General features: G+C 44.0%; 1 protein-coding gene across 1 annotated transcript in view; it reads right to left on the bottom strand.

The window, feature by feature from the left end:
* LOC147121821 (procollagen galactosyltransferase 2-like) overlaps positions 1–17,179 on the bottom strand; it is a 159,743-nt gene extending 142,564 nt beyond the window's left edge. Inside the window, exon 1 of the mRNA XM_085978005.1 lies at positions 17,043–17,179. Within this exon, the coding sequence (XP_085834131.1) occupies positions 17,043–17,179 (137 nt within the window). The remainder of the gene's footprint in view (positions 1–17,042) is intronic.
* Between the last annotated feature and the right edge of the window lie 647 nt (positions 17,180–17,826).

Below are 17,826 nucleotides of genomic sequence, written 5' to 3'. Positions count from 1 at the left end.
CTCCTCCATGGACTATAATGGCTCATCTCCATGGACTATAACAGATCTCCACCACCTATTATAACGGATCACCTCCACAGACTATAATGGATCATCTCCACAAATTTTAACGGATCTTCTTCCTGGACTATAATGGATCTCCTCCACAGACTATAACAGATCTCTTCCATGGAGTTTAATGGATCTCCTCTGCACACTATAGTGGATCTCCTCCATGGACTATAATGGATTTACTCCGTGGACTATAATGGATCTCCTCCACATACTATAATGGATCTCCTCCGTGGACTATAATGGATCTCCTCCGTGGACTATAATGGATCTCCTCAGTGGACTATAATGGATCAACTCCATGGACTACAATGGATCTCCTCCACACACTATAATGGATCTCCTCCGTGGACTATAATGGATCTCCTCCATGGACTATAATGGATCTCCTCCATGGACTATAATGGATCTCCTCCATGGGCTATAATGGCTTATCTCCATGGACTATAACAGATCTCCACCACCTATTATAATGGATCTCCTCCATGGGCTATAATGGATCTCCTCCGTGGACTAGAATTGATCTCCTCCATGGACTATAATAGATCTTCTCCATGGACTATAATGGATCTCCTCCATTGACTATAATGGCTCATCTCCATGGACTATAACAGATCTCCACCACCTATTATAATGGATCTCCTCCATGGGCTATAATGGATCTCCTCCATGGGCTATAATGGACCCCTCCACATACTGTAACAGATCACCTCCACAGACTATAATGGATCATCTCCACAAATTTTAATGGATCTTCTTCCTGGACTATAATGGATCTCCTCCACAGACTATAACAGATCTCTTCCATGGAGTTTAATGGATCTCCTCTGCACACTATAATGGATCTCCTCCATGGACTATAATGGATCTACTCTGCGGACTATAATGGATCTCCTCCACATACTATAATGGATCTCCTCCGTGGACTATAATGCATCTCCTCCATGGACTATAATGGATCTCCTCCGTGGACTATAATGGATCTACTCCACGGACTATAACGGATCTCCTCCACACACTATAATGGATCTCCTCCGTGGACTATAATGGATCTCCTCCATGGACTATAATGGATCTCCTCCATGGACTATAATGGATCTCCTCCATGGACTATAATGGCTCATCTCCATGGACTATAACAGATCTCCACCACCTATTATAATGGATCTCCTCCATGGGCTATAATGGATCTCCTCCATGGACTATAATGGATCTCCTCCACCGGCTATAGTGGATCTCCTCCACTGACTATAATGGATCTCCACCACTGACTATAATGGATCTTCTCCGTGGACTATAATGGATCATCTCCACAGACTATGATGGATCTCCTCCATGAACTATAATGGATCTCCTCTGCCGGCTATAATGGATCTCCTCAGCAGGCTATAATAGATCTCCTCCACTGACTGTAACGGATCTCCTCCATGGGCTATAATGGGTCATCTCCACAGATTTTAATGGGTCTCCTCTGCAGACTATAATGGATCTCTCCCGCTGACTATAATAGATCTCCTCCACTGAATATAATAGATTTCCTCCACAGGCTATAATGGATCTCCTCCGCAGATTATAATAGATCTCCTCCACTGACTATAATGGATCATCTCCACAGACTATAATGGATCATTTCCACAGACTGTAATGGATCTCCTTCATGGACTATAATGGATCATCTCCACATATTTTAATGGGTCTCCTCCATGGAGTTTAAAGGATCTCCTCCATGGACTATAATGGATCATCTCCACAGACTATGATGGATCTCCTCCATGGACTATAATGGATCATCTCCACATATTTTAATGGGTCTCCTCCATGGAGTTTAAAGGATCTCCTCCATGGACTATAATGGATCATCTCTACAGACTATGATGGGTCTCCGCCATGGACAATAATGGATCTCCTCTGTGGGCTATAATGGATCTCCTCCACTGACTATAATAGATCTCATCCACTGACTATAATGGATCATCTCCACAGACTATGATGGATCTCCTCCATGGACTATAATGGATTACCTCCATGGACTATAATGGATCTCTTCTGCAGACTATAATGGATCTCCTCTGTGGGCTGTAATGGATCGTCTCCACAGACTATGGTGGATCTCCTCCACAGACAATAATGGATCTCCTCTGTGGGCTATAATGGATCTCCTCCACTGACTATAATAGATCTCATCCACTGATTATAATGGATCATCTCCACGGACTATCATGGATCATTTCCACAGACTGCAATGGATCTCCTCCATGGACTATAATGGATCATCTCCACAGATTTTAATGGGTCTCCTCTGTAGACTATAATGGATCTCCTCCACTGACTATAATAGATCTCCTCCACTGACTATAATAGATTTCCTCCACAGGCTATAATGGATCTCCTCCATGGGCTTTAATGGATCTCCTCCATGGGCTATAATATATCTCATGCATGGGTTATAATTGATCTCCTCCACTGACTATAATAGATCTCCTCTGTGGACTCTAATGGATCTCCTATGTGGATATTTAATGGATCCATCTGTGGACTATAATGGATCTCCTCTGTGGACTATAATGGATCTCCTCTGCAGGCTATAATGGATCTCCTCAGCAGGCTATAATAGATCTCCTCCACTGACTATAATGGATCATCTCCACAGACTATAATGGATCATCTCCACATATTTTAACGGGTCTCCTCTGCAGACTATAATGGATCTCCTCCGCTGGCTATAATAGATCTCCTCCACTGAATATAAGAGATTTCTTCCACAGGCTATAATGGATCTCCTCCACAGGCTATAATGGATCTCCTTGATGGGCTTTAATGGATCTACTCTGGGGGCTATAATATATCTCATGCATGGGTTGTAATTGATCTCCTCCACGGACTATAATGGATCTCCTCTGTGGACTATAATGGATCTCCTCCGCAGACTATAATGGGTCTCCTCCGCTGACTATAATAGATCTCCTCCACTGAATATAATAGATTTGCTCCACAGGCTATAATGGATCTCCTCCATGGGCTATAATATATCTCATGCATGGGTTATAATTGATCTCCTCCACTGACTATAATAGATCTCCTCTGTGGACTCTAATGGATCTCCTATGTGGATATTTAATGGATCCCTCTGTGGACTATAATGGATCTCCTCTGTGGACTATAATGGATCTCCTCTGCAGGCTATAATGGATCTCCTCAGCAGGCTATAATAGATCTCCTCCACTGACTATAATGGATCATCTCCACAGACTATAATGGATCATCTCCACATATTTTAACGGGTCTCCTCTGCAGACTATAATGGATCTCCTCCGCTGGCTATAATAGATCTCCTCCACTGAATATAAGAGATTTCTTCCACAGGCTATAATGGATCTCCTCCACAGGCTATAATGGATCTCCTTGATGGGCTTTAATGGATCTACTCTGGGGGCTATAATATATCTCATGCATGGGTTGTAATTGATCTCCTCCACGGACTATAATGGATCTCCTCTGTGGACTATAATGGATCTCCTCCGCAGACTATAATGGGTCTCCTCCGCTGACTATAATAGATCTCCTCCACTGAATATAATAGATTTGCTCCACAGGCTATAATGGATCTCCTCCATGGGCTATAATATATCTCATGCATGGGTTATTATTGATCTCCTCCACTGACTATAATGGATCTCCTCCATGGGCTGTAATGGATCTCCTCAGTGGGCTATAACAGATCTCATCCATGGGCTATAATTGATCTCTGCTACTGACTATAATGGATATCCTCCACCTACTATAATAGATCTCCTCCATTGACTATAATGGATCTCCTCTGTGGACTATAATGGATCATATCCAGTGACTATAATAAATCTCCTCCGTGGACTATAATGGATCGCTCCATGGACTATAATGGATCTCCTCCATAGGCTATAATAGATCTCCTCCACTGACTATAATGGATCATCTACACAGACTATAATGGATCATTTCCACAGACTGTAATGGATCTCCTTCATGGACTATAATGGATCGTTTCCAGAGACTTTAATGGATCTCCTCCATGGACTATAATGGACCATCTCCACAGACTATAATGGATCTTCTCAATGGACTATAATGGATATCCTCCGCAGACTATAATGGACCTCTTCTGTGGACTATAATGGGTCTCCTCTGTGGGCTGTAATGGGTTGTCTCCACAGACTATGGTTGATCTCCTCCATGGACAATAATGGATCTCCTCTGTGGGCTATAATGGATCTCCTCCACAGACTATAATGGATCTCCTCCACAGACTATAATGGATCTCCTCCACGGGCTATAATGATACCCTCCATGGGCTATAATGGATCTCCGCTGCTGGCTACAACGGGTCACCTTCATGGGCTATAATGGATCTCCTCCGCGGACTATAATGAATCACCTCCACAGACTATAATAGACCTCCTCCACCGACTATAATGGATCTCCTCCGCATACTATAACAGATCTCCTCCATGGACTGTAATGGATCTCCTCCACTGACTATAATGGATCGTTTCCAGAGACTTTAATGGATCTCCTCCATGGACTATAATGGACCATCTCCACAGACTATAATGGATCTTCTCAACGGACTATAATGGATATCCTCCGCAGACTATAATGGACCTCTTCTGCGGACTATAATGGGTCTCCTCTGTGGGCTGTAATGGGTTGTCTCCACAGACTATGGTTGATCTCCTCCATGGACAATAATGGATCTCCTCTGTGGGCTATAATGGATCTCCTCCACAGACTATAGTGGATCTCCTCCACAGACTATAATGGATCTCCTCTGCGGGCTATAATGGATACCCTCCGTGGGCTATAATGGATCTCTGCTGCTGGCTACAACGGGTCACCTTCATGGTCTATAATGGATCTCCTCCGCGGACTATAATGAATCACCTCCACAGACTATAATAGATCTCCTCCGCATACTATAACAGATCTCCTCCATGGACTGTAATGGATCTCCTCCACTGACTATAATGGGTCTCCTCTGTGGGCTATAATGGATCCCTCCATGGGCTATAATGGATCCCTCCATGGACTACAATGGATTTCCTCCACAGACTATAGTAGATCTCCTCCACTGGCTATAATATATCGCCTCTATGGGCCATAATGGATCTCTTCCACAGACTATAATGGATCTCCTCCGCTGACTATAATGGATCTCCCCCACTGACTATAATGGATCTCCTCCACTGATTGTAATGGATCTCCTCCATGGACTATAATGGATTAACTCCACGGACTACAGTGGATCCCTCCACAGACTATAATGGATCTCCTCCATGGACTATAATGTCTCTCCTCTGTGGACTATAGTGGATCATCTCCATGGACTATGATGGATCTCCTCTGTGGACTATAGTGGATCTCCTCTGTGGACTATAATGGATCCCCTCCACTAATTATAATGGGTCTCATTCATTGGCTATACTGGACCTCCTCCATGGACTATAATGGATCTCCGCCATGGGTTATAATGGATCTCCTCTGCAGACTATGATGGATCTCCTCGGCAGACTAAAATGGATCTCCTCCATGGGCTATAATGGATCTCCTCCATGGGCTATAATGGCTCTCCTCCACAGGCTACAATGGCTCTCCTCCACAGGCTATAATGGATCTCCTCTGTGGATTATAATGGGTCTCCTCTGTGGGCTATAGTGGTTCTCCCCCATGGACTATAATAGATCATCTCCGCTGACTTTAATGGATCTCCTCCACAGACTATAATGGATCTCCTCCACTGACTACAATGGATCCCTCCGTGGACTATAATGGATCTCCGCTGCAGACTATAATGGATCTCCTCCACAGACTATAATGGATCTCCTCCATGGACTATAGTGTATCTCCTCCACTGACTATAATGGATCCCTCCATGGACTATAATGGATCTCCTCTGCAGACTATAATCAATCTCCTGCACAGACTATAAATGGATCTCCTCCGTGGACTATAATGGATCATCTCCATGGTCTATAATGGATCTCCTCCATGGACTATAATAGATAATCTCCACAGACTTTAATGGATCTCCTGCATGGAATATAATGGACCACCTCCACCGGCTATAATGGATCTTCTCAACGGACTATAATGGATATCCTCTGCGGACTATAGTGGATCTCCCCACGGACTATAATGGACCCATCCATGGACTATAATGGATCTCCTCTGCAGCGCAATAACTGATCTCTGGCACAGACTATAATGGATCTCCTCCGTGGACTATAATGGATCATCTCTGGGGGCTATAATGGAACTCCTCCACAGACTGTAATAGATCTCACCATGGACTATAATGGATCTCCTCCATGGTCTATAATGGATCCCTCCATGGGCTATAATGGATCTCCTCCATGGGCTGTAATAGATCCCCTGCACAGACTACAATGGATCTCCTCCATGGACTATAATAGATATCTTCCATGGACTATAATGGATCATCTCCACAGACTATAATGGATCTCCTCCACAGACTGTAATGGATCTCCTCCGTGGACTATAATGGATTTTCGTGGACTATAATGTATCTCCTCCAAGGGCTATAATGGATCTCCTCAACAGGTGATAATGGGTCTCCCCCATGGGCTATAATGGCTCTCCTCTGCTGGCTCGAATGGATCTCCTCCATGGGCTATAATGGATCTCCTCTGTTGGCTATAACAGATCTCATCCATGGGCTATAATTGATCTCTGCTACTGACTATAATGGATATCCTCCACCTACTATAATAGATCTCCTCCATTGACTATAATGGATCTCCTCTGTGGACTATAATGGATCATATCCAGTGACTATAATAAATCTCCTCCGTGGACTATAATGGATCGCTCCATGGACTATAATGGATCTCCTCCATAGGCTATAATAGATCTCCTCCACTGACTATAATGGATCATCTACACAGACTATAATGGATCATTTCCACAGACTGTAATGGATCTCCTTCATGGACTATAATGGATCGTTTCCAGAGACTTTAATGGATCTCCTCCATGGACTATAATGGACCATCTCCACAGACTATAATGGATCTTCTCAATGGACTATAATGGATATCCTCCGCAGACTATAATGGACCTCTTCTGTGGACTATAATGGGTCTCCTCTGTGGGCTGTAATGGGTTGTCTCCACAGACTATGGTTGATCTCCTCCATGGACAATAATGGATCTCCTCTGTGGGCTATAATGGATCTCCTCCACAGACTATAATGGATCTCCTCCACAGACTATAATGGATCTCCTCCACGGGCTATAATGATACCCTCCATGGGCTATAATGGATCTCCGCTGCTGGCTACAACGGGTCACCTTCATGGGCTATAATGGATCTCCTCCGCGGACTATAATGAATCACCTCCACAGACTATAATAGACCTCCTCCACCGACTATAATGGATCTCCTCCGCATACTATAACAGATCTCCTCCATGGACTGTAATGGATCTCCTCCACTGACTATAATGGATCGTTTCCAGAGACTTTAATGGATCTCCTCCATGGACTATAATGGACCATCTCCACAGACTATAATGGATCTTCTCAACGGACTATAATGGATATCCTCCGCAGACTATAATGGACCTCTTCTGCGGACTATAATGGGTCTCCTCTGTGGGCTGTAATGGGTTGTCTCCACAGACTATGGTTGATCTCCTCCATGGACAATAATGGATCTCCTCTGTGGGCTATAATGGATCTCCTCCACAGACTATAGTGGATCTCCTCCACAGACTATAATGGATCTCCTCTGCGGGCTATAATGGATACCCTCCGTGGGCTATAATGGATCTCTGCTGCTGGCTACAACGGGTCACCTTCATGGTCTATAATGGATCTCCTCCGCGGACTATAATGAATCACCTCCACAGACTATAATAGATCTCCTCCGCATACTATAACAGATCTCCTCCATGGACTGTAATGGATCTCCTCCACTGACTATAATGGGTCTCCTCTGTGGGCTATAATGGATCCCTCCATGGGCTATAATGGATCCCTCCATGGACTACAATGGATTTCCTCCACAGACTATAGTAGATCTCCTCCACTGGCTATAATATATCGCCTCTATGGGCCATAATGGATCTCTTCCACAGACTATAATGGATCTCCTCCGCTGACTATAATGGATCTCCCCCACTGACTATAATGGATCTCCTCCACTGATTGTAATGGATCTCCTCCATGGACTATAATGGATTAACTCCACGGACTACAGTGGATCCCTCCACAGACTATAATGGATCTCCTCCATGGACTATAATGTCTCTCCTCTGTGGACTATAGTGGATCATCTCCATGGACTATGATGGATCTCCTCTGTGGACTATAGTGGATCTCCTCTGTGGACTATAATGGATCCCCTCCACTAATTATAATGGGTCTCATTCATTGGCTATACTGGACCTCCTCCATGGACTATAATGGATCTCCGCCATGGGTTATAATGGATCTCCTCTGCAGACTATGATGGATCTCCTCGGCAGACTAAAATGGATCTCCTCCATGGGCTATAATGGATCTCCTCCATGGGCTATAATGGCTCTCCTCCACAGGCTACAATGGCTCTCCTCCACAGGCTATAATGGATCTCCTCTGTGGATTATAATGGGTCTCCTCTGTGGGCTATAGTGGTTCTCCCCCATGGACTATAATAGATCATCTCCGCTGACTTTAATGGATCTCCTCCACAGACTATAATGGATCTCCTCCACTGACTACAATGGATCCCTCCGTGGACTATAATGGATCTCCGCTGCAGACTATAATGGATCTCCTCCACAGACTATAATGGATCTCCTCCATGGACTATAGTGTATCTCCTCCACTGACTATAATGGATCCCTCCATGGACTATAATGGATCTCCTCTGCAGACTATAATCAATCTCCTGCACAGACTATAAATGGATCTCCTCCGTGGACTATAATGGATCATCTCCATGGTCTATAATGGATCTCCTCCATGGACTATAATAGATAATCTCCACAGACTTTAATGGATCTCCTGCATGGAATATAATGGACCACCTCCACCGGCTATAATGGATCTTCTCAACGGACTATAATGGATATCCTCTGCGGACTATAGTGGATCTCCCCACGGACTATAATGGACCCATCCATGGACTATAATGGATCTCCTCTGCAGCGCAATAACTGATCTCTGGCACAGACTATAATGGATCTCCTCCGTGGACTATAATGGATCATCTCTGGGGGCTATAATGGAACTCCTCCACAGACTGTAATAGATCTCACCATGGACTATAATGGATCTCCTCCATGGTCTATAATGGATCCCTCCATGGGCTATAATGGATCTCCTCCATGGGCTGTAATAGATCCCCTGCACAGACTACAATGGATCTCCTCCATGGACTATAATAGATATCTTCCATGGACTATAATGGATCATCTCCACAGACTATAATGGATCTCCTCCACAGACTGTAATGGATCTCCTCCGTGGACTATAATGGATTTTCGTGGACTATAATGTATCTCCTCCAAGGGCTATAATGGATCTCCTCAACAGGTGATAATGGGTCTCCCCCATGGGCTATAATGGCTCTCCTCTGCTGGCTCGAATGGATCTCCTCCATGGGCTATAATGGATCTCCTCTGTTGGCTATAACGGATCTCCTCCATGGGCTATAATGGATCTCCTACAAGGGCTATAATTGATCTCCTCCACTGACTATAATGGGTATCCTCCATTTATTATAATGGATCTCCTCCACTGACTATAATGGATCCCCTCTGCGAACTATAACAGATCTCCTCCACAGACTATAATAGATCTTCTCCATGGACTATAATATATCTCCTCCACAGACTATAGTAGATCCTCCCATGGACTATAATAGATCAGCTCCACAGACTTTTAATGGATCTCCTGCACTGAATATAATGGATCTCCTCCATGGACTATAATGGATCTCCTCCGCTGACTATAATAGATTTCCTCCATGGATTATAATGGACCATCTCCACAGACTATAATGGAACTCCTCCATGGGCTATAATGAATCTCCTCCACGGGCTATAATGGATCTCCGACAAGGGCTATAATTGATCTCCTCCAGTGACTATAATGGATCTCCTCCACGGACTACAATAGATCTCCACTGGCTATAATGGATCTCCTCCATGGACTATAATGATCTCCTCCACAGACTAAAATGAATCTCCTCCATGGGCTATAATGGATCTCCTCCACGGACTATAGTAGACCCCCCATGGACTATAATAGATAATCTCCACAGACTTTAATGGATCTCCTGCGCTGAACATAATGGATCTCCTCCACGGACTATAATGCATCTCCTCCATGTACTATAATGGATCTCATCCACTGACTATAATAGAGCTCCTCTGTGGACTATAATGGACCATCTCCACAGACTATGATGGATCTCCTCCACGGACTATAATGGATCTCCTCTGTGGATTATAATGGATACCCTCCACGGACTATAATGAATATCCTCCATGGACTATATTGAATCTCCTCCGTGGACTATAATGGATCATTTCCACAAGCTGTAATGGATCTCCTCCACAGACTATGATGGACCTCCTCAGCGGGCTATAGTGGGTAATTTCCACAAGCTGTAATGGATCTCCTCCACAGACTATGATGGACCTCCTCCGTGGACTATAATGGATCATTTCCACAAGCTGTAATGGATCTCCTCCACAGACTATGATGGACCTCCTCAGCGGGCTATAGTGGGTAATTTCCACAAGCTGTAATGGATCTCCTCCACAGACTATGATGGACCTCCTCCGTGGACTATAATGGATCATTTCCACAAGCTGTAATGGATCTCCTCCACAGACTATGATGGACCTCCTCAGCGGGCTATAATGGGTCATTTTCACAAGCTGTAATGGATCTCCTCCACAGACTATGATGGACCTCCTCAGCGGGCTATAATGGGTCATTTTCACAAGCTGTAATGGATCTCCTCCACAGACTATGATGGACCTCCTCAGCAGGCTATAATGGGCCATTTCCACAAGCTGTAATGGATCTCCTCCACAGACTATGATGGACCTCCTCAGCGGGCTATAATGGATCATTTCCACAAGCTGTAATGGATCTCCTCCACAGACTATGATGGACCTCCTCAGCGGGCTATAATCGGTCTCCTCCACGGACTATAATAAATCTCCCCCATGAACTATAATGCATCATCTCCACAGACTATAATGGATCTCCTCCGCATAATTTAACAGATCATATCCATGGACCATAATGGATCTCCTCCATGGACTATAATAGATCACCTCCATGGACTATAATGGATCATCTCATCCACAGACGATGATGGATCTCTTCGGTGGACTATAATGGATCTCCTCCGTGGACTATAATGGATCTCCTCCAGGGACTATAATGGATCTCCTCTGTGGACTATAATGGATCTCATCCATGGACTATAATGGCTCTCCTCCACTGACTATAATGGATCTCCTCCGTGGGCTATAATGAATCATCTTCACTGCAGACTATAATGGATCTCCTCCACAGACAATAATAGATCTACTCTGTGGAATATAATGGATCTCCTCCACTGGCTATAATTGATGCCCTCTACTGACTATGATGGATCTCCTCCACTTACTATGATGGATCTCCTCCACTGACTATAATGGATCTCCTCCACTGACTATAATGAATCTCCTCCATGGGCTACAATGGATCACCTCCATTGATTATAATGTATCTCCTCCATGGACTATAATGGATCCTCTCCACAGACTATAATGGATCTCCTCCGCAGGCTTTAATGGGTAATCTCCATGGACTATAATTGATTATCTCCACTGACTATAAGGGATCTCCTGCACTAACTATAATGGATCTCCACTGCAGACTATAATGGATCTCCTCCATGGACTATAATGGATCTCTTCTGTGGGCTATAAGAGATCTCCTCCACAGGCTTTAATGGATCATCACCATGGACTATAATTGATGATCTCCACTGACTATAATGGATCTCCTCCACGAACTATAATGGATCTCCCCCATGGACTATAATGAATCATCTCCACAGTCTATAATATATCTCCCCCATGAGCTATAATGGATAATCTCCGCAGACTATAATGGATCTCCTCCACTGAATATAATGGATTTCCTCCGCTGAATATAATGGACCTCCTCCACTGGCTATAATGGATCTCCTCTACTGACTATAATGGATCTCCCCCACTGACTATAATTGATCGCCTCCACCGACTATAATGGATCTCCTCCACTGACTATAATGGATCTCCTCCATGGGCTATAATGGATCATCTCCAGCGCAGACTATAATGGATCTCCTCCACTGATTATAATGGATCTCCTCCACTGACTATAATGGATCTCTTCCACTGACTATAATGGATCTACATCATGGGCTACAATGGATCTCCTCTGTGGATTATAATAGATATCCTCCACTGACTATAATGGATCATCTCTACAGACTATAATGGATCTCCTCTGCTGGCAGTAATGGATCTCCTCCAGAGGCTTTAATGGATAATCTCCATGGACTATAATTGATTATCTCCACTGATTATAATGGATCTCCTGCACTAACTACGACAGATCCCCTCCATGGACTATAATGGATCTCCTCCATGGCCTATAATGGATCTCCTCAGTGGACTATAATGGGTCTCCTCCACAAGCTATAATGGATCTCCTCTGCAGGCTATCATGGATCTCCTCCACAGGCTATCATGGATCTCCTCCATGGGCGTTAGTGGATCTCCTCGGCTGACTATAAAGGATCTCCTCCACGGGCTATAATTGATCTCATCCACAGACTATAATGGATCCCCTCCTTGGACTATAATGGATCTCCTCCATGGACTATAATGGATCTCCTCCATGGACTGTAATGGGTCTCCCCCATGGACTATAATGGATCTCATCCATGGACTAGAATGGATCTCCTCCACAGGCTATAATGGGTCTCCTCTGTGGGCTATAACAAATCTCCTCCATGGGCTATAGTGGATCTCCTCTGCTGACTATAATGGATCTCCTCCATGGGCTATAATTGATCTCCTCCACAGACTATAATGGGTCCCCTCATTGGACTATAATGGATCTCCTCCATGGACTATAATAGATCTCCTCCATGGACTTTAATTGATCTCCTCCACTGACTATAATGGATCTCCTACATTGACTATAATGGATCTCCTCCACTGACTATAGTGGATCTCCTCCATGGACTATAATGGATCTCCTACATTGACTATAATGGATCTCCTCCACTGATTATAATGGATCTCCTCCATGGACTATAATGGATAATCTCCACGGACTATAATGGATCTCCTCAGTAGGCTATAATGGATCTCCTCCACCGGCTAAAATGGATCGCCCCATGGGCAATAATGGGTCTCCTGCACTGACTATAATGGATCTCCTGCACTAACTATAATGGATCTCCTGCACTAACTATAATGGATCTCCTGCACTAACTAATGGATCCCCTGCACTAACTAATGGGAACTGAAAGAAATCAGTATTTGTAGTGAGATGGTGTTTGGAAAATTGATGGGACTGAAGGCTGATAAATCCTCAGGGCCTGATAATCTACATCCTAGGGTACTTAAGGAAGTGGCCCTAGAAATAGTAGATGCATTGCTGGCCATCTTCCAGAACTCGATAGACTCTGGAACAGTACCCATGGATTGGAGGGTAGCTAATGTTACCCCACTATTCAAAAAAGGTGGTAGAGAAAAAGCGGGGAATTACAGACCAGTAAGCCTGACATCGGTCGTGGGGAAAATGCTGGAGTCTATTATAAAAGATGTAATAACAGAGCACTTGGAAAGCAGTGACAGGATCGGACAAAGTCAACATGGATTTACAAAAGGTAAATCATGCTTGACTAATCTACTGGAATTTTTTGAGGATGTAACTGGTAAAATAGATAAGGGAGAACCAGTGGATGTGGTGTATTTGGACTTTCAGAAGGCTTTCGATAAGGTCCTGAATAAGAGATTAGCGTGCAAAATTAAGGCACATGGGATTGGGGGCAGGGTTTGACTTGGATAGAGAACTGGTTGGTGGACAGAAGGCAAAGAGTTGGAATAAACGGGTCATTTTCCGAGTGGCAGGCAGTGATTAGTGGGGTACCACAAGGATCGGTCCTAGGACCCCAGCTGTTCACAATATATATTAATGATCTGGACGAGGGAATTGGATGTAATATCTCCAAATTTGCAGACGACACAAAGCTGGGTGGGAGGGTATGCTGTGAGGAGGATGTCATGAAACTCCTGTACAATTTGGACAGGTTGGGTAATTGGGCAGAAACATGGCAAATGCAATATAATGTGGATAAATGTGAGGTTATCCACTTTGGTGGCAAAAACAGGAAGGCAGATTATGTTTTGAATGGCAATAGATTGGGAGAAGGGGAAGTGCAAAGAGAGCTGGGTGTTCTTGTGCACCAGTCGCTGAAAGTAAGCATGCAGGTGCAGCAGGCGGTTAAGAAGGCAAATGGTATGTTGGACTTCGTAGCAAGAGGGTTCGAGTACAAGAACAAGGATGTCTTGCTGCAGTTGTACAGAGCCTTGGTGAGACCACATCTTGAGTATTGTGTGCAGTTTTAGTCGCCTTATCTGAGGAAGGACGTTCTTGCCATGGAAGGAATGCAGCGAAGATTCACCAGGCTGATACCTGGGATGGCAGGAATGACGTATGAGGAGAGACTGTGTCGATTGGGCTTATACTCACTGGAGTTTAGAAGATTGAGAGGGGATCTCATCGAAACCTATAAAATCCTGTCAGGCCTGGACAGACTAGATGCAGGAAGGATGTTTCTGATGGCCGGGGAGTCCAGAACCAGGGGTCACAGTCTAAGGATAAAGGGTAAGCCATTTAGGACTGAAATGAGGAGGAATTTCTTCACCCAGAGAGTGGTGAACCTGTGGAATTCTCTGCCACAGAGGGTGGTGGAGGCCAGTTCATTAAATATATTCAAGAAGGAGTTGGATATATTTCTTAAGGCTAAAGGGATCAAGGGATATGGGGTGAAGGCAGGGACAGGGTACTGAATTTGGATGATCAGCCATGATCTCATTGAATGGCGGAGCAGGCTCGAGGGGCCGAATGGCCTACTCCTGCTCCTATCTTCTATGTTTCTATCTCCTGCACTAACTATAATGGATCTCCTGCACTAACTATAATGGATCTCCTGCACTAACTATAATGGATCCCCTGCACTAACTATAATGGATCCCCTGCACTAACTAATGGATCCCCTGCACTAACTAATGGATCTCCTGCACTAACTATAACGGTGCTTGCACCAGGATTAAAGGATTTTTTTTTGGAGCGGCTTGGAGTGACTGGCCCTCCATGTTTTCCCTCTCTCCCCACCCTTCTGGCGGTGAAGAATCTTGCTTCCTCTTTGGCACCTCCTCCTCACAGCATGCCTGAAACCAGGAACTCACCGTGTGGGGATTTGTGGTTGCCGTAGTGTAGGTATACATGTCCACTCCATGTTTTATGATAGATCCACTCCATGTTTATGCAGTCAGCTAGGTGACACAGGAGGTTTTCAGAGAGTGTATGAGCTAGGAGCACATGGATGAGGAAGACAGTATAATAAGCAGCATGAATGAACAGCATGCACAATATACTGGAGCTGTTTTTTTTAGAACAAAAATATATCCTGCGAGCTTCAGTCGCTTCATGCATGAACCTATAACCTACTCACAAGCTGCCAAGTGTCATTCATTAGCAGTGATGAGCGTTCATTTTGGTTGAAAAATATGAACAATTTTGAGGTAGGTCACTCTTTGAAAATAAACTCAGCTTCGATGTTTAAACAGATTTGCAATTTGTTTCCCCCTCGCATTTTCCCAATGCTTGACAACTGTTGCTACAGGACCCTGATGTTCCAATACAATCCACACAAGAAAGGTCTTTCTGTAATAGAGGATTCAGAAGAACAGTGCTTGTCATGACATTTCACTGTAGCGGAAGTGGAGTTACACACTATCTATAGAATAGTGGTCTCATTATAGAGGTGATGCGCTTTAAAAATTCAGACAGCCAATATTGTAAATGACATAACACCTATAAGTAAATTCTAGAAAACAAAACATTGTTGTTACTAGGCTATCATTTCCTACTCTTAACCCATTCTTTCCCAGAACTTTCAAACCCCGATTTTAGCTTGGCGGTTGGGGATTGGGAGGCCGTGAATATCCTGCACGCCGGGCCAAGCGATTTTATCACCCGGGCCTTATTAGCATTTGGCAGATGTCCTGCTCCTCTTGGCCCACAAGGATTCCACAGAAACGTTAAATAAACATACTTGCCTTGGCCTTCTCTGGCCACTCTGCCGACTCTCGCTAGATTTGGCTGTCGGGTTTGGCCACGCATGGGCCTCCCGATATTCTGAGTAAAGATCGCACCGATCCCTCCCTTGTGTTTATTTTTAGCATACAAATAAAAGTTTAGCATTTTTGAAACAAGCCGAGTGCTACTCATGCCTAAACGAGTGACACTGAGCAAGTCTGGCACAATAAAACTTAAAGATACCCTGCCTTCATTAAAAAAAAGGGTGAGTTTAGCATTTCTGGTCATTATTTGAAGAGGAAAAGTTGCTGTAAAGTGAAATCTGTCACTTTTGTCCCAATGATGCTGCATGCTTGTGACACAGTGCCGACGTGATCTACCTCAGCGTGTCACACCTATTAAAATAAGGTTTCCCCCAACACTTCTTTTGAAGGCGGTGTCCATTTAATTGTTCCTATTCTATTTTAAAGTGAACCAGGAATATTTTCTTACATCAACTGCACAGACACTTCGTTGAAAGAGGTTTCTGTGAAAATATTTGGAACTCGTCTAAAATATGTCTGTAAAGTTTAAAATGAGGGGCCGAGTGTTGACAGGGATGGCTGCACAATGGAGACTACTCACTTGGGATCATCCAGCGGCCTCCATTCCACATAGTGATAGGCCTGCTGAACATTCTTTAACCATTCCCGCAGTATTGCTGTCGTGTTGTCAATGTTGTGGTCTGTGGCGGCCCTATAGAAAGATACAGATAAAATCATCATTGGTTAAACAAAGCTGAACTGACTTGGAATTTAAAATCAACAAGCTAGTAAACACATTGATTTTAATTTAAATGCAAAAAAAAGTTGCTCAGCACTAAACAAAAGGACAGTTTATAAATGAGCTTGGTTGTGTTCAGGGAAGAGAGTAATTTAAAATATCACCTTGACTGATGCTATCAGCAACCCCATTAAAAAAATATATTTGTCGTCACAAGTTTTATGATCATCACTGCCTCATGTTGAATGCTATTGAATTGATGCTGTGGTGCCAAAGGAATTCGTTCAGAGAGAGAAGAGAAATATTGACAGTCCCTCAAATTATTCCTACATCAGTTAAAACAAACAGAAAATTCCCAGTATACTGTATTCGCTGCTCACGATGTGGTCTCCTCTACACTGGGGTGACCAAACGCAGATTGGGTGACCGCTTTGCAGAACACCTCCGTTCAGTTCGTAAGCGTGACCCCGAGCTTCCGATTGACTGTCACTTTAATTCTCCGCTCCACTCCCACTCTGACCTCTCTGTCCTCGGCCTCTTACACTGTTCCAATGAAGCTCAACGTAAGCTCGAGGAACAGCACCTCATCTTTCAATTAGGCATTTTACAGCCTTCTGGACTCAACATTGAGTTCAACAATTTCAGA

The sequence above is a fragment of the Somniosus microcephalus genome, chromosome 3 (assembly GCF_052327205.1).
Source record: "Somniosus microcephalus isolate GS21.2 chromosome 3, FLI_Smic_1.0, whole genome shotgun sequence".
Lineage (NCBI taxonomy): Eukaryota > Metazoa > Chordata > Chondrichthyes > Squaliformes > Somniosidae > Somniosus > Somniosus microcephalus.
The sequence above is the reverse complement of the archived record's forward strand: the minus strand, read 5'-3'. Positions and strand labels throughout refer to the sequence as shown.